This window comes from Bufo gargarizans, chromosome 2 (genome assembly GCF_014858855.1).
Source record: "Bufo gargarizans isolate SCDJY-AF-19 chromosome 2, ASM1485885v1, whole genome shotgun sequence".
NCBI classification, from domain to species: Eukaryota; Metazoa; Chordata; class Amphibia; order Anura; family Bufonidae; genus Bufo; species Bufo gargarizans.
Window position 1 is genome coordinate 380,951,224 of NC_058081.1, and position 18,973 is coordinate 380,970,196.

The following is an 18,973-nucleotide window of genomic DNA, read 5'->3' on the forward strand; positions in this document are numbered from 1 at the left end:
AAAAGTGACACCTGTGCTGACCAGGAGGATAATTAGAGAGGTGAAAAAGAATCCAAGGATCACCACCAAGGCCATCCTGGTGAATCTGGGCTCTGTTGGTGGCAATGTCTCAAGGCAGACAATCCAACAGATACTGCACACTGCTGGGTTCTACGGATGCAGACCAAGGAGGACACCACTTCTCCAGATAAGGCACACAAAAGCTTGCTTGGCCTTTGCAAAAGCTCATCTGGACAAAGAAGAAGACTTCTGGTCTTCTGTGTTATGGTCAGATGAAACAAAATTGAATTGTTTGGTCACAATGATGTTTCCTTTATTTGGCGTAAAAAAGGAGAAGCCTTCGACCCAAAGAACACCATCCCCACTGTCAAATATGGTGGTGGGAACCTAATGCTTTGGGGGTGTTTTTCAGCCAATGGACCAGGGAACCTAATCACAGTAAACAGCACCATGAAAAAAAAGCAATATATGAGGATTCTCAACGACAACCAGGCAGTCTGCAAAGAAACTTGGCCTTGGACACCACTGGACATTTCAGCATGACAATGACCCAAAACACAAAGCAAAAGTGGTGAAGAAATGGTTAGCAGACAACAACATTAACGTTTTGGAGTGGCCCAGCCAGAGTCCAGACTTGAATCCAATTGAGAATCTGTGGAGGAAGCTAAAGATCAGGGTTATGGCAAGAAGACCCTCCAACCTGAAAGATTTGGAGCTCATTGCTATAGATGAATGGGCAAAAATACCTGTGGAGACATGCAAAAAGCTAGTCTTCAATTATATTAAGCGTTTAATTGCTGGAATAGGCTTTTCTATAGATTATTGAGAAGGGTATAAATAATTTTGGACTGGACACTTTTTGCTCAAATGCAAATAAAAGCTTTCTACAATAATGCCTCTTGTACATCGTCCTATTATCTTTTGGGAGACACCTATGTCATTTCCCGTCAAAAATTACTTGCTGGTTGAATAAAAGTAACTATAATTTGCCTGGGGTATGAATAATTATGGGCAGCAGTGTATATGTATGTATATAAATATATATATATATATATATATATATATATATATATATATATATACACACCTACACACACACACATGCGCCATTTTTTGGTCACCTTGCCTCACAAAAAGTATAATACCAAGCGATCAAAAAGCCCCAAATGCAACCAATCAAACCCCCAAAAAATGAGACACTGCATAAGACAATTGCTCAAGAAATAAATAAAAAATGGTTCTCAGAAAATGGAAATACAAAAACAAGTATTTTTTTTCAACAATGCTTTCACTGTGTAAAACTTAAATAAAAAATAAATAAATAAAAAAAGACATAAGGTAATGCCGCATCCATAACACCCGGCTCTATAAAAATATCACAAGATATACCCCCTTAGGCCCCTTTCACACGGGCAAGTATTCCGCGCGGGGTGATGCGTGAGTTGAACGCATTGTACCCGCACTGAATCAGGACCCATTCATTTCTATGGGGCTGTTCACATGAGCAGTGATTTTCACGCATCACTTGTGCGTTGCTTGAAAATCGCAGCAAGCTCTATTTTGTGCGTTTTTCACGCAACGCAGGCCCCATAGAAGTGAATGGGGCTGCATGAAAATCACTAAAGACCACAATAGACACTATATTAATGTCAGCCAAACCCGCTTTTTTGTCCCCTCTTTCCCACTCTACTTCTTTAACACACAACATACAGTGTCTGACTAAGTTATTAATTAATTTTCCATCTTAATGTTACCAGTCTCTTCTCTGTGAATTCTGTATCCGACACCAGTCGTTACAAGAATGTAGCATGCATTCAATGGATACGTCCATGTCAGACCAACTTAGTTTGTACTTCCCACTTTTTTGAATGTAATAAAAAGAATACTGAGAACGCAAATACTTGTGACCTTACAATAGGTTATGCTCATATCTTATCTACTCCCCCTCCCTGTACTATACCTCCGTACAAGTCAAACAGCATGTCTAGAAAGTACTCCCAGACAAGTCCAGACTCCCTCCAATCTATTGTATCTACGGCCCATGTGGCTACTGGAAAGTATCTCTTTAAATGCTAAAAACAGCGCATGCAAGATGGATGCCCCCATAATCACGTACAATAAATAAATAAATCTACAATCATAAAAAAAGATTTGTCATTTCTAAAACAATACAGTATATTGCTTTTAAGACTTCTGAAATGAAACATATGTTCTATAGTAAATATTTAAACATAAAATCCACTGTTATCCTAGACTAATTAACCTTGCACATGCCATAGAACTTACAGGGAATTTGGCCGGCTCACTTTAATTACTTCCAGGTCAGGATCACTGGAGTTGAGATTATTCATGTTGGAGCGTTGAACACAGCTGGAGCTCACAGAGCTATTTGCATTAGATGAACTGACCGACTCGGCACTTGAATTTACACTGTTCCTCTTCTCTTCTGAAAGCAAACCAAACATATGTAAAAATGCTGCAAAGAAAACTGCTTCTGGTTCAGTAAATTCATTCAAGATTGACTTTTCTTAAAGGGGTTGTGTCACTTCTGCAAATGGCATTTATCATGTACAGAAAGTTAATACAACTTACTAATGTATTGCGATTGTCCATATTGCCTCCTATGCTGGCTTTATTCATTTTTCCATCGCATTATACACTACTCATATCCAGGGATGACGACCACCCTGCAATGCAGCAGCAGTGGTCGTGCTTGCACACTATAGGAAAAGGTGCTGCCTCTCTGGTGGCCAAGATCACAGGCAGGCATACACATAGGCCAGCACTTTTTCCTATGGCAGCCGCTGCTGGATAGCAGAGTGGATGTAACCCCTGGAGACGAGTAGTGTATAATGTGATGGAAAAGGGGCCTTGAATTAACTTTCTCTACATGTTAAATGCCATTTGCTAAAGTGAGACAAACCCATTAAAAATCCCAATTGTCTTTGGATCATAACACAAACAATCTTTTACACTGCATATACAAATCCCTGCTCATAAATGTATTTGCTCAATTAATACAAATGTTCTTCTCTATATCTCAGAACCAAAAAAAGCTGTCAGATTCTGCTGATATTCTGTCAGCAATGCATGTGAATGGTACATTTTGCACCCCATTCACATAGTCCAAAAAACAGCCATACAGAATAGTGAGCATATTGCGGATATATCATATGGCAATTTTCCAAAGAATTAGATGATCTACTAGTTGAGGAAATAGCTAAAATGACATTGAAAGGGAAAGTTATCATTATGGGAGACTTTAATCTTCCTGATGTAAACTGAAAAAACAAAATAGCTAGTTCTGCCAGGAGTACAGATATTCTAAATTCCCTACTGGGATTATCTCTACAGCAAGTAGTTGAGGAGCCAACCCGGAAGGAGGCCATTTTAGATTGATTATTCACAAATGGGAATTTGGTATCTGATATTACTGTAGGGGGAAGCTTGGGATCTATTGATCACCAGTCAGTGTGGTTTACTATAAGTACAGTGACACCACACAAAAACAAAAGTTTTAGATTTTAGAAACAATAGATTAGTGGTATACGAGTCCCTACCAAACTGGAACAGTTTCAATGGAATCCAGGAGAAATGGGACTACTTAAAAATAGCACTATTGAAGACAACAGATAATTGCATTAGGCTTGTCAGCAAAAGCAAAAAAAGGAAGAGACCACTGTGGTACTCAGCAGAAGTGGCCAAAATCATTAAAAACAAAAAGATAGCATTTAGTAATTATAAAAAAAAAACACAACAACGAGGAAGACGGAAATTTATAAGATTAGGCAGAAAGAGGCCAAACAAGCTATAAGAGCTTCTAAAGCACAGGCAGAAGAGAAATTATCTCAGTCAGTGAAAAAAGGTGATAAGACATTCTTCAGATACATAAATGAAAAAAGGAAATTAAAACAAGGAATTACCAAATTAAAAACAAAAGACAGAAGGTATATGGAAGAAGATAAAGAACTAGCTGACTGCCTCAATTAATACTTATGTTCAGTTTTTACAAAGGAAAATGAAAGAAAAGGACCTCAGTTAGGGAGGAAGACTGAATAATCTTTTGACGCATGTGTCTTTACAGAGGAAGAGGTTCTAAGTCAGCTGTCTAAAATTAATACAAATACGTCACAGGAGCCTGATGGGATACACCCAAAGCTATTAAAAGAGCTTAGCAGTGTACTAGCAAAACCATTAACAGATTTATTTAACCAATCACTGGTAACAGGAGTCATCCCAGAAGATTGGAAATTAGCAAATGTTGTGCCCATTCACAAGAAAGGTAGTAGGGAGGAATCGGGCAACTATAGACCAGTAAGCCTGACATCAATAGTGGGGAAATGAATGGAAACCATACTTAAGGAGAAGATTGTGGAACATCTACAAGCCCATGGATTGAAAGATGAAAAACAGTATAGGTTTGCTTCAGGGAGATCATGTCAAACTAATCTTATAGATTTTTTTTATTGGGTGATTAAAATAATAGATGGCGGAGGTGCAGTAGACATTGCTTATCTAGACTTTAGTAAGGCTTTTGATACTGTCCCACATAGAAGGCTTATCAATAAACTGCAGTCTTTGAGCTTGGACTCCCATATTGTTGAATGTATTAGGCAGTGGCTGAGGGACAGACAACAGAGGGTTGTAGTCAATGGAGTATATTCAGACCATGGTCTTGTTACCAGTGGGGTACCTCAGGGATCTGTTCTGGGACCTATATTGTTTAATATCTTTATCAGCGAAATTCCAGAAGGCCTCGATGGTAAGGTGTGTCTTTTTGCTGATGACACAAAGATTTGTAACGGGGTTGATGTTCCTGGAGGGATACACCAAATGGAAAAAGATTTAGGAAAACTAGAGAAATGGTCAAAAATCTGGCAACTAAAATTTAATGTTGATAAGTGCAAGATAATGCACCTGGGGCATAAAAACCCAAGAGCAAAATATAAAATCAGTGATACAGTCCTAACCTCAGTAGGTAGGCAGACAATGTCATAGTCAGCAGAAAATGCTAGCAGAATGCTTGGGTGTATAGGGAGAGGCATTACTAGTAGAAAGAGGGAGGTGCTCATGCCGCTCTACAGAGCACTAGTGAGACCTCATTTGGAGTATTGTGCGCAGTACTGGAGACCATATCTCCAGAAGGATATTGATACTTTGGAGAGAGTTCAGAGAAGAGCTACTAAACTGGTACATGGATTGCAGGATAAAACTTACCAGGAAAGATTAAAGGACCTTAACATGTATAGCTTGGAAGAAAGACGAGACAGAGGGGATATGATAGAAACTTTTAAATACATAAAGGGAATCAACAAGGTAAAAGAGGAGAGAATATTTAAAAGAAGAAAAACTGCTACAAGAGGACATAGTTTTAAATTAGAGGGGCAAAGGTTTAAAAGTAATATCAGGAAGTATTACTTTACTGAGAGAGTAGTGGATGCATGGAATAGCCTTCCTGCAGAAGTGGTAGCTGCAAATACAATGAAGGGGTTTAAGCATGCATGGGATAGGCATAATGCCATCCTTCATATAAGATAGGGCCAGGGGCTATCCATAGTACTTAGTATATTGGGCAGACTAGATGGGCCAAATGGTTCTTATCTGCCGATACATTCTATGTTTATAAGGCAATTTTCCAAAGGAGTTATTCTGGGAGTATTTCTGAGAAACAAACATAAAAACAAGCATAATCAAAATAAAACGGAAGCAAATTACTGGTTAGGTTACTTTCACACTTGCGGCAGAGGATTCTGGCAATCCGGACGCAAACAGATGCATTTGTGAGACGGATCAGTCTCACAAATGCATTGCAATACTGGATCAGTCTTTCTGGTTGTCATCCGGAAAAAACGGATCTGGTATTTATTTCGTTTCTCATTTTTAAAAGGTCTGCGCATGCAAAGACCGCAAAACCGGATCAGTTTTGCCAGAAAACTTGGGGCCGGAACCGGCATTAATGCATTTCCGGCATTCTGGCAAGTGTTCAAGATGTTTGGCCAGAGAGAAAACTGCAGCATGCTGCAGTATTTTCTCCGACCAAAAAACATAACAGGGACTGAACTGATGCATCCTGATTGGAATGCTCTCCATTTAGAATGCATTACGATAAAACTGATCAGTTTTTTCCGGTATTGAGCCCCTGTGACGGAACTCAATACCAATAAACAAAAACGCTAGTGTGAAAGAACCCTAATGTATTATGAGCATGTAAATGGATATACTGTAACAAACTGCAGCCACATGAGTAGGGCTATGGGCTCATGTAGATTGAACGATTTAGCAATAGTAAAACAGTTAAAGGGGTTATCCTACAATTACTGTAAAAATGTTTAAATCAAATCATACAGTACATGAAAAGCTCTTTTTAACAAAGCTAGAACCAGCTCTGTACCTCACATACATTGGATATAAAAAGTCTACACACCCCAGTTAAAATGCCAGTTTTTTGTCACTTTTGTAACCTATAATATGTACAATGCAACTGAAAAACAAACTGAAATCTTTTTGGATAAAAAATAACAATAAAGACCTAAAATAGGGTGGTTGCATAAATATGCACACTCTTACACTAATACTTTGTTAAAGTACGCTTTGAATTTATGACAGCATTCTGTCTTTTGAGCAGGAGTCTAGCAGCATGGCATATATAGAGTGGCAATCTTTGCTCACTATTCCTTGCAAAAGCACTCTAAATCTGGTAGATTGTGAGGGTATCTCCTGTGCACATTCCTCTTTAGGTCAACCAACACACCTCCAGTAGGATTCAGGTCTGGACTCTGTCTGGGCCATTCCAATGCATTGACCTTTTTTTGGCAAAGCCATTCTTTTGTTGAAGCAGAGGTATGCTTTGGGTATGCTGAAAGGTGAAATTCCTCTTCATCTTCAGCGTTTTAGCAGAGGCCTAAAGGTTTTGTGCCAAATGACTAAAGTCCAAGTTGCAGCTGCAGAAATATAGTCGCAAAGTATAATGCTGCCTCCACCATGCATCATTGTGGATATGGTGTACTTTTGGTGTTGTGCAGTGTTGGCTTTGCGCAAAACATACCCAATTTTTTTGCCCCATAATATGCATTTTTCCCCAAAAAATGTGAGGGGGGAATGCCCCAGCGCCTTATGGGGCGAATACTAATGAGCCGCTTCCTTTATGGAAGCGCTCATTAGTATAGGACAGGGAAGCGATGAAGGCTCAGTACTCACCGCTTCCTGGTCTTCGGCTGTGCAGGCTGCACACAGCGTGAGGGTGCTCTGTGACCTCATGCTGTGTGCGTCAGGTTACCGCACAGCTGCAACAGGAAGAAGAAGAGAGAGCGCAGGTGGTGAGGAGCGGCGGCGTCCAGGAGCAGGAGAGGTAAGTGTTTTATTTTATTTGCGCTGATGGCTGCTAGCTGACATGAGGCTGATATATGACTGGAGGAGGATAGATGGCAGATGGCTGGAGGCTGATCTGAGGCATTGGGGGCTGACCTGAGGTCTGATTAAGAGGTTTAATTAACATTGTGGTCTGATTGGTGCTGTAAGCTGAGGTCTGACTAACATTAGGGGTCTGATTGCTGGCCTGATCTAAAATCTGATGAAAAATATTTTTTTCTTATTGTCCCCCTCTAAAACCTATGTGCGTCTTATGGGGGCGAAAAATACAGTGTCTTTTGGAAGGGAAAAGGGCATAAAGCTAAACTTTAGTAACTAGTAGCACCCCCTTTGGAAAGTATCACAGCTTGTAAATACTTTTTGTACCCAGCCAAGGTCTTTCAATTTTATTTAAGAGATTTTCATCCATGCTTTCAGATTCCTGGGCCGTTTGTTTGCACTGCTCTTGAGATCTATCCACAGACTTTCAATAATGCTCAAATCAAGGACTGTGAGGACCATGGTAAAACCTTCAGTCTGCGCCCCTTTGAGGAAGTCTAGTGTGCATTTTGAGGTGTGTTTGTAGAAGCCATACTATTTTCAGCTCCAGCTTTTTTACAGTTGGTGTTATTGTGACGATACCGCCCCTCATAGCATGCCTAATGTCACTGTACGTCGAGATCACGCAGTACTGTTTTGTCACTGGTTACCCAGATGTGACGTTACGCCTTCCATGGGAGTACGTAAGGTCAGCTTGGCACAGTTTACACAGATACCTCCTGACTCGGCACAGGAGTGAGAGAGGGTGGTCCACGCTACCTTCAGAGTGGCACAACACTCGCTCACAACCCTGACGGACTGAGAGGATCCTTATACTGCCCCAATGAAACAGAGCCCTGTCAGCCCAGTAGACTGCCACCAGTTTCTCGTTAGATATAAGCCCAGTCCGTTAACGGGATTATATCAAGTCAGAAACCAACCTGGGTAGCTAATGTTATGCCGAAATGCGGACGTGGGGATTCATGATCGAGATGAAGAACAGTGCAAGATTAATTTATATATTTAATTGCCTTAAGGGCACACTAGACAACACTATATACACACAGATATATACAATGGTCGGATGTGCAAATATAGACGATGGTACAAACAGAGTTAACAGAAAAAAGTTAGGTACTGGGTATATGAGTAATCCTTTGGTTATGATGATGAATGCTATAGCCACACGGGAGGCAGTGACATCAGCAGGTTTTCCAGTCCCTCCAAACACATTACATGATGTAACCCCCCTCAGAGCGAGGCAATAGCCTCTGCCCTGCACAGGCATTTAACCCTTAGTGGGTCACACCCCTCCCTCCCCCTGGGTGGATCCCAATCCTCCCGCTCTTTGGCTGGCAGCTACGAATCCAAAAACACATTATGGATCATAGCTGCTCACTGAAAGGTAATAGGAAGATGGTTCTGGTACCAACATATCCGATGGGTTCTGACTACAATTGGAGACCAAACATGGTGCTGTTATTTTGGTCCTACTAAGAGTTCTCCGCATCTCCCCTTCCTTGCATAATGCTTGCAAACAGAGAACAGGAGAATGTCCACCTCGGTCACAGAGATGAAAACTGTCCATTTCTGAGATGTGCGGTTAGTTGATAATTTCTTATGAACTCCCGGTTCCATGATGTCTAGGTAGTTCTTTTGTTCTGTTGACCAACTCACCCACCCACAGGCATTCATCCTGCCAGAGAAGCTGAGCTGCCAATGTGGCTGAGTGGAGTGTGAAAGGTAAACACGTGGCCGCACTTTGAAGCAGGGCCACCTGTGGACCCTGATTTCCTCTGCCCAACTCCCCTCACCCTAAGCAGATGGCAGGAATTAAATCATAACGCCACATATTCCTCACAGTTATGTTTGCTTCCGGAATTTACAGGAATTTCATTGAATCCATTCTTCCCTCTACCTATGAAATGTTCCCTGTGCCAAAACACAACCCCAAAGCATAAATTATTCACCCCCATGCTCACGTGTTGGAGGTGTTCTTTTGACGAAATCCTTTTCTCATGGTGGACTTGTATTTTAACTTCATCAGTCCACAGGACTTGTTTCCAAAATGCATTAGGAAAGGTTTTCTTCGGATGACTATTCCATGAAGCCTATATTTGTGCAGCCGGGGGAGTGCAGGAGCTGTCGGGTCTTTCACAGACCTCGATCAGCCCTGCACTGAGGCTGTACTGCACAGTATTCCGCTGTACAGCCTCTCTGGGGGGTGTATTTCCACTGTAACTGGGGCTACTATGTCAGCCCCAGTTACAGGAGAAATGAATAGTGAAAAAAAAAAGTGACTGTAAATGTCCCCCAGAGGTCTTGTCTAGGGGACGCAAAGTGTAAAATAAAAATATAAAAAGAAAAGGTTTCACATGTAAAAAAATCCCCAACCCTAACCCTTAAAAATAGAAAATAAATAAAATAGACATATTTGGTATTGCCGCGTCCATGACGGTCGGCTCTATAAATATATCACATGATCCACCCAGTCTGATAAACACCATAAAAAATAAAATAAAATTATATATATATATATATATATATATATATATATATACACATACATATAAAAATCACAAATATTGCAGCAGCACAGTCAGACGTTGTGCACTGGGTGCAATTCCTCACAGAGGCCGGCCCCTCCTCGAAGATATATACTGAACAAATGACGAGGCAGCACTTCCAGATTTCGGTGGCAGGGTGAAGACCCCAAAACAACTTTAATCCAGCAACGTTCGGCCTACTCAATGAGGCCTTTATCAAGCTTGATAAAGGCCTCATTGAGTAGGCCGAAACGTTGCTGGATTAAAGTTGTTTTGGGGTCTTCACCCTGCCACCGAAAGCCTCGTCATTTGTTCAGAATATATATATATATATATATGGTCAAAAAAGCCATTTTTGTCACCTTACATCACAAAAAGTGCAACACCAAGTGATCAAAAAGGCGTATGTCTCACAAAATGGTACCAATAAAACTGTCACCTCATTCCACAAAGATGAGCCCCTACATAAGAAAATTGCTCAAAAACAAAACAAAAAAACTATAGCTCTCAGAACATCGACACATTAAGACATCATTTTTTTTGCTTCAAAAATGCTAATTGTATTTAAGTGAAATAAAAAAAAATTAAAATATACATATTAGGTATCACCACGTCCGTAACTATCAGCTCTATAAAAATATCACATGACCTAACCCCTAAGGTTAACACCGTTAAAATTAAAACAGTGCTAAAACAACAAATTTTTTGGTTACCTTGCCCCATAAAGTGGTATAATGAATGATCAAAAAAATCATATGTATCCAAAAATAGTACCAATAAAACTGGCACCTTATCCCATAGTTTCCAAAATTGGGTCACTTTCTGGTAGTTTCTACTGTAAGGGGCATTAGAGGGGGCTTCAAATGAGAGATTTTATCTAAAAACCAGTTCAGCAAAATCTATCTTCCAAAAACCATGTGGCTCTCCTTTTCTTCTGTGCCCTGCCGTATGCCCATACAGCAGTTTATGACCACATGTGGGGTGTTTCTGTAAACCGCAGAATAAGGGTAACAAATATTGAGTTTTGTTTGGCTGTTAACCCTCGATGTGTTAAAGAAAAAAATTTATTAAAATGGAAAATCTGCCAAAAAAGTGAAATGAAAAAATTTGATTTCCATTTTCCTTTAATTCTTGTGGAACACCTAAAGGGTTAATAACAAAGTTTGTAAAATCAGTTGTAAGTAACTTGAGAGGTGTAGTTTCTACAATGGGGTCATTTATGGGGGTATCGACTATGTAAGCCCGACAAAGTGACTTCAGACCTGAACTGAATTGCTTCTAAAATTCTAAGCCTTCTAACGGCTTAAAAAATAAAATAAAATAACATTTCCAAAATGATGCCAACATAAAGTAGACATATGGGGAATGTTAAGTAATACATATTTTATGAGGTATCACTTTGTTTTAAAAGCAGAGAAATGTGAATTTAGAAAATTGCAAATTTTTCAAAATTATGGGTAAATTTGGGATTTTTTCATAAATAAAGGTGAAATTTATGACTATCATGAAGTGCAATGTGTCAGGAGAAAACAATCTCTGAATGGCTTGGATAAGTAAAAGTGTTCCAAAGTTATTACCACATAAAGTGAGATATGTCAGGTTTGCTAAATTAGGCCTGGTCAGGGAGGGGGAAAATAGCCCGGATGTGAAGTGGTTAAGGCTTGTAACAGAGCTGGATCCTGACATAGGAACCACTTAATATAGAGGATTTGGTGATCTCTTGAACGGGGACACCCCTTTTCTTGGTTTTCCTTCCCTGGAGGGATATCTGGCTCCACAGTTATTTTGCATATTGAGTTATTTTGCCAAAATGAGTTGGCTATTTCATGAAATGGGAAGGTGATCTGTCATCAATTTGGGCTCCCATTTTGGTTATATTAATGACTGGCATGTCAATATATGTTATGTTTGTTAGATCATACTGTAAACTACTAAAATGATGCAATCGACATGTCTTTCCCCAAAAAAATTTATGTGAAACAAATCCACTACTTCACAGATTTTACAAGGCACACAGTTATTCATAGTCAATCTTTTTGAGTCTATTAAAAAGCAGACCACAACGCTAAGCTATGTGCACTTTTCCACTCAAAAGTCCAATTTAGCCATCAGGCTCCCAGAAGTCTCTGGTTTTGAGGTCAAGGTTGTTGGCTGACATCTGTTATTACATATTATACTACGCTGTATATTTATGTTACATAAATGCTATTTATTTTCCCACTTTCTGTCAAAACCAATAGCCTGTCTGAAAGGCTAATACTTTTCACTTAGGAAAAAAGTTATTTAGTTGAATACATTCTGTTGGTGTGCAAGATTGCTATATTTAGTTAATGAGCAAACTCTACAGTGCATTATTAGTTTTCAATCTCTTTTTTTCACATTTTGTTAGAGACCTTGTACTAAAATAAAATAAAAAATAAATAAAATAAATCAGTCTTTTTTTCCTATAAATCTACACAATGTGAAAGTGAAAACTAAATTTTATACATGTTTGCAATTTTTTAAGAAAAGGAAAAACTAAAATTTAGTATGGACATAAATATTCAGACCCTTTGCTATGACACTTTTGCTTAGAGGCCTCCCACTTCTATTGATCATCTATGAGATGTTTCTACATCTTGATTTGAGCCTACCTGTGGTGAATGCAGTGGATTAGACATGACTTTGAAAGACACACCCTGTCTAAGGTTTCAGAGCCGTCAATGCATATGAGAGCAAAAAAAAAGTCATGAGGAGAAAAGAACTGCCTGTAGAGCTCAGAGACAGTTTTTTGTCGAGTTTACAGATAGGGAGAAGGGTACAAAAATTCTGCTGCACTGAAAGTTCCAAAGTGCACAGTGGCCTCCATAATTCTTAAAAGGAATAAGTCAGGAACAACCAGGACCCACCAAACTAATCAGGAGAAAAAGACCATAGTAAAAGAGATGACCAAAAGCCCAATGGTCACTCTGGCTCAGCTCCAAAAATCATGTGTGCAGAAGGGAAAAACTTTATGGTAGAGTGGCCAGAAAGAAATCTCTTCTCTGTAAAATACAAATTAAAGTCTCTCTGGAGTTTGTAAACATTTGTTTTTAAATAAGTTTCCTAAAGGACTCTCAGACTGTGAGAAACAATATTCTCTAGTCTGATGAAATCAAGATTGACCCTTTTGGCTGCAATTCTAGGTGTTGCATCTGGAGGAAACCAGACAGTGCTCATCACCTCCCCAATACTATCCCATGGTGATAGTGAAACATGGTGGCCGCATCATGCTGTGGGGGTGTTTTTCATCAGCTGGGACAAAGATTGGTCAGGGTTGAGGGGAAGCTAATTGAAGCAAAGTACAGCGATATTCTTAATAAAAACCTAATCCAGAATGCTCCAAGCCTTAGATTGGGACAAAGGTTTTCCTTCCAACAAGACAAACGCCCTAAGCACACTGGCAAGACAACACAGGTTTGAATTAGTTGCAACTCTGTGAATGTCCTTGAATGCCGCAGCCAGAACTCTGACTTGAACCCAATTGAACTTCTCTACAACCTGATAGAGTTTGGGAGGATCTGCAGAGAAGAATGACAGAAAAAAAACAAATCCAGAAGTACAATATTTGTGACATCATACACAAGAAGAATAGAGGCTGTAATTGCTTTAACTTAATATGGAGTTAGGAGTCTAAGTTCTTACATCACTGCCTAAGCACACTGCCAAACATAAATGACCCCCTCTTATTTTTACTTTGCCATCATTGAGTATTGAGAGCAGAATGAGAGAGAAAAACTTGATTTTTATTTTAGCACAAGGTCGCAACATAATAAACACAATAAAATGTGGAAAAGGTAAAAGGGTCTGAAGACTTTACGGACACATTGTATATAAACATAATGTAAGATTAAGAAGAATAATGGACAAAAAAAAAAATAATGCAGAAAAATCAATTTACTAGACATATTATTTACTTTACATACATGAAACCCTAGAAATCTAATACACAGGCTATGACTGTCATCATACCAACCAATGAATCCTCTACTGGGTCAAAGTTCAAAACAGATGTCCAGAGTATGGGTAACCATTAACCACGTGCGTTCAGTTTTTGCCAAAACTACACATGTAAAATCATTTATATTGGCAATAGTGTACAATTCAAGTGGCCTTTATGTGCAATTAATAAAAACTGGCACAATATCACTACAAGAAAATGTTGACTCGCCACATTAAGCACTGAAATCAGCTTAAAATCCTCCACCCTTTGGTGTCCGTGAGCATAGTCAAATTGTGTCATAGGAAAAACCTAACTGGATGTTGCAAACTGTGCTGGGTGGCCTCACACAGTAAATCATACAGTGGTGCTTGAAAGTTTGTGAAGCCTTCAGAATTTTCTATATTTCTGCATAAATTTGACTTAAAACTACATCAAATTTTCACACAAGTCCTGAAAGCAGATAAGCATAATCAAATCTAATCAAGGAGTCAAAAATGATAATGCCAATTGCGGACATTTAACACTTCAGATACCGTGGTCAATCCTGACCACAGCATCTGAGTGTGTGCAAACCTGGAAGTGCGTGCCTCTGGGTATCCTCCGTGTCCCTCCTGCGGCGATAGGAGGAGCCAGAGCTTGTATAAAGCCATTTGAGTCTAAATAAACCACCTTTATTTATGAAATCATCCAAAATTTACAGAAAATTAAAAAAAAAGTGTAATTTTCAAAATTAGAATTTCTCTGCTTTTAAGGCAGATAGTGATTGCTCACAAAATAATTATTACTTTGCATTTCCCATGTGTCTACTTTATGTTGGCATCATTTTAAAAATATTATTTTAATTTTTTAAGACATTTAGAAGACTTACAATTTTAGAAGCAATACTTGTCTAAGACGCAACTCTTAATAAATGTTCCCCAATATCTATTACCCCAATTCTGCATTTTACAGAAACATCTCATATGTGTTTGTAAACTGCTGTATGTGCACATGGCAGGGCTCAAAAGGAAATGAGCACTTTATGGTTTTTGGAGGACAGATTTGGTCACATTAGAAGTAGAAACTACCAAAAAGTGACCCCATTTGGGAAACCACTGAATAAGGTGATAGTTTTATTGGTACTATTTTGGGATACATATGATGTATATGATCCATATAATTTGCTCGATTTTACCCTTTTTGTGATGCAAGGTAACCAAAAACATGGTTGCTCTGGCACAGTTTTTATTTCCCGTTTTTTTTTTTTTTTACGATATTTACCTGACAGGTTAGATCATGCACTATTTTTAAAGAGCAGGTTGTTATGGACACGTCAATACCAAATATGTCTATATATTTTTTTTCCAGTTACATAATAAAGCAAGTTTTTGTGTCTCCATTTTCTGAAAGACATAATGTTTTGGATTGGTACTATTTTGGTCTACATTGGACTTTTTGATCGCTTGGTATTACACTTTTGGTTATGCAAGGTGACAAAAATGGCATTTATATATATATATATATATATTTTTTTTTTTTATGGCATTTACCTTAGGACCTTAGGGAGTAGATCATATGATATTTTTATAGAGCAGGTTGTTACGAATACAACAATACCAAATATGTCTATATTTTTTAATTTATTTTGATTTTACACAAAAGCATTTTTGAAAACAAAATTTTGTGTGTTTACATTTTCTGAAAGCCATATTGATTTTTATTTTTGGGCAATTGTCTCATGTAGGGGCTTATTCTTTGTGGGATGATATGACAGTTTGATTGGTATTATTTAGGGGTACATAAAACTTTTTTTTATCACTTCTTATACACAATTTTATTATTATTTTTTGGGGAAGTGAGGAGGGCAAAATTGCAATTCCATCATAGTTTCTTTTTTTATGGCATTCACCGTGCAGAAAAAGGTAACATGATTCCTTTATCATATTCATAATCATGGGACATAACCTTGGTAAGGCTTATTTAAATAGTTTATTTACAGATGCCTATGCAGGCGTTGAACCCATCTTGCCCCAGGTGAAAATTAATACTACACTTTTATTATTACTCAAGTTAAAATCTCAATGTGAAAGTAATACATTTGTCTTTAATTTTAAATAACGAACCAAAATAACAAAGAAGGTTATAAATCCAGTCACCACTGCACTGGTAAATCAAATATTAAATATTAATCAGTGAATCAGAGGGGAGAGCATGTGCAGACCCTACCTAAGGCTACTTACACAATAGCGGCAAGAAACTCCGGTAGGCTGTTCCGGTGGGTGAACAGCATGTCAGATCCGTGCTGCTGCTAGTGCACACATGCCCCTGGACTACCGCTCCGGCCCCATTGACTATAATGGGGGAGGGGCGGAGTTCGAGCGGCAGCACAGCAAACATTCTGAGAGGCGGCCGGAATAAACATGCACTAGCGGCAGCACGGATCCGACAGGCTGTTAACCCGCCGTAGTTCCTTGCCTACCATAGTTTCTTGCCGCTAGTGTGAAACTAGCCTAAGACAAATCGCCAGAAAAATAAAAAAAAGTATGGCTCTCGTAACATGGCAACATAAAAACAAGATTTTATTCAGTTTAATTTTTTTTCCTGTAAAACGTAAAAAAAATAATAGACATAGTAGGTTTAGCAGTTTCTGTAACAACCTGCTCTATAAAAATATCACACAATATACTCTGTCAGGTGAACGCTGTAAAAAAAAAACTGTGCCAGAACAGTCAGTCATATATACCCCAAAGGTCACCTCATCCCGCAAAAAATGAGCCCTCACATAAGACAATCACTCAAAAAATAAAAACTAATGGCACCCGTAAACCAATCCATCAAAATATGTGCTGCAAAAGAGTTCTGCCATGTGCTCCCACAGCAGTTTACCACCACATATGGGGAGTTGCTGTATTCAGGAGCAAATGGGTAACAAATGATGGGGTACATTTTCTCCTGTTACCTCTTGTGAAAATTAAAAATTTGAGGCTAAAGCAACATTTTATTAGAAGAAATGAAACTTTTCATTTCCACAACCAACTGCCCCTAAAGCATTATACCACCACATTTCTGTGAATTTCTGTGAACTGCAAAATCAGAATAATGTACATTGATGTTTATTTTGCTGTTAACCCTTGCTGTGTTACAAGAAACTAATTAACATAAAAAATCTTTCCATTATGTTAGCCCCTCAAAATCACTTTATGAATTGATGCTTAAAAAGGGTTTTGGAAATTTTCAGATTTTTTTTAAAATTGCTTCGAAAATTCTAAGCCTTCTAACGTCATAAAAAATATGACATTTAAAAAATTATGCCAACACAAAGTAGACATATGGAAAATGTAAAGTAACTATTTTGTGAGGTATCACCATTTTCCATAAAAGCATGGAAATTCATATTTAGAAATTTTTTTTTTTAATTATTGGATTTTTTTAAATAAATAAAAGGTAATACATTAACTCAAATTTATCACTAAAATTAAGTACAATGTGTCATGAGAGAACAAGCTCAGAATGGCTTGGTACAGTAAAATAAAAGCTGTCCAAAAAGTGACACGTCAGATTTGCAAAAATCGGCCTGGGATTTAAGGTGAAAAGTGGCTCGGTACTGAAGGGGTTAAAATTGGATAATTTCATTCAAATAAATATCTTTTATTAATTTGTTTGATTTGGTTATCTTTATATACTTTTAGGACTCGTCAAAACCTGATGTAGTTTTAACTCAATTTAAGCAGAAAAATTGAAAATTCTGAAGGGTTCACAAACTTTCAAGCACCACTGTATATGGATCCATAGCATGTACTACTTCAATCCATTGTGTGAGCATATCAAGAGCTCACTTCTTTTTAATCACACTGGGGGAGCTTTATTAAGCAAAATAGCCAGAATTTTAGCATACAATGCATCAAAAAAGGGGTATGCGTGTTGCATAATAAATTTATGACATGTTTAGACAGTCAACAGTTTTGAAAACAGTCTAGAAAAAGGATGTAACTAAGGGTACTTTCACACTAGCATTTTTGCTGGATCCGGCAGAGTTCAGCAAAAACGGTTCAGTTACCGATAATGCAACCATCAGCATCCGTTATGAACAGATCCGGTTGTATTATCTTTAACATACCTAATACGGATCCGTCATAAACTCTATTAAAAGTCAATGGGAGACGGATCAGTTTTCTATTGTGGTAGATTGTGGCAGAGAAAACGGATCCGTCCCATCTATCCACCACTGCGTTGTTCTAGTGGATTTGTCTGAAGTCAACCTGAAAAGATTCGGGTTCGTCTGTTGTCCGAAAAATAGCAAATAGCAAGCAGACCCCCCTTCCTCCCCAGTTTTAATTTCATTGGGGGCCAGTGCGGCCCCCCTCTATTGTATTACTTTCATTAGTAGCCAGTGCAGCCCCCCCCCTTCCTCCATTGTTTTAATTTCATTGGTGGCCAGTGCGGCCCCTCCTCCCTCCCTCTATTGTATTAATTTCATTGGTGGCCAGTGTGCGGCCCCCCTCCCTCCATCTATTGTATTAATTTCATTTCGCTGGGGCTCCGATCGGTAACCATGGCAACCAGGACGCTACTGCAGCTGTCTGTGACCGGCCGGGAGCTCCTCCTACTGGTAAGTGACAGATCATTAAGCAATGCACTGCACAGACCTGTCACTTACCAGTAGGAGGAGCTCCCGGTCGGTCACAGACAGCGCAGCAGGTAAGTATGATGCTTCTAATATTCCTAAGAAACCATGGCAACCAGGACTGCAGTAGCGTATTAAACTGGGACTCCGATCGGAACTCTCCACTGCCACCAATGATCGGGGGGGAGGCCGCACACTGGCCACCAATAAAATTAATACAATAGAGGGAGGGAGGGGGGCCGCACACTGGCCACCAATGAAATACAATAGAGGGAGGGAGGGCCCGCCTTGGCCACCAATGAAATTAATACAGTAGAGGGAGGGTGGGGGGCCGGGGGGGCCACACTGGCCACCAATGAAATTAAAACTGGGGAGGGAGGGGGGGTCTGCCCCCTGCTGCCTGGCAGCCCCTGATCTCTTACAGGGGGCTATGATACACACAGCCCCCTGTAAGAGGTCGGGTGCTACCATGCAGCA

The 18,973-nt window shown here is 39.1% G+C and overlaps 1 protein-coding gene across 1 annotated transcript in view; it reads right to left on the reverse strand.

The window, feature by feature from the left end:
* The window catches only part of ARHGAP26 (Rho GTPase activating protein 26), a 380,080-nt gene that overhangs the window by 146,869 nt on the left and 214,238 nt on the right, over nucleotides 1-18,973 (reverse strand). Inside the window, exon 19 of the mRNA XM_044277261.1 lies at nucleotides 2,287-2,446. Coding sequence (XP_044133196.1) covers nucleotides 2,287-2,446 — 160 coding nt within the window. The remainder of the gene's footprint in view (nucleotides 1-2,286; nucleotides 2,447-18,973) is intronic.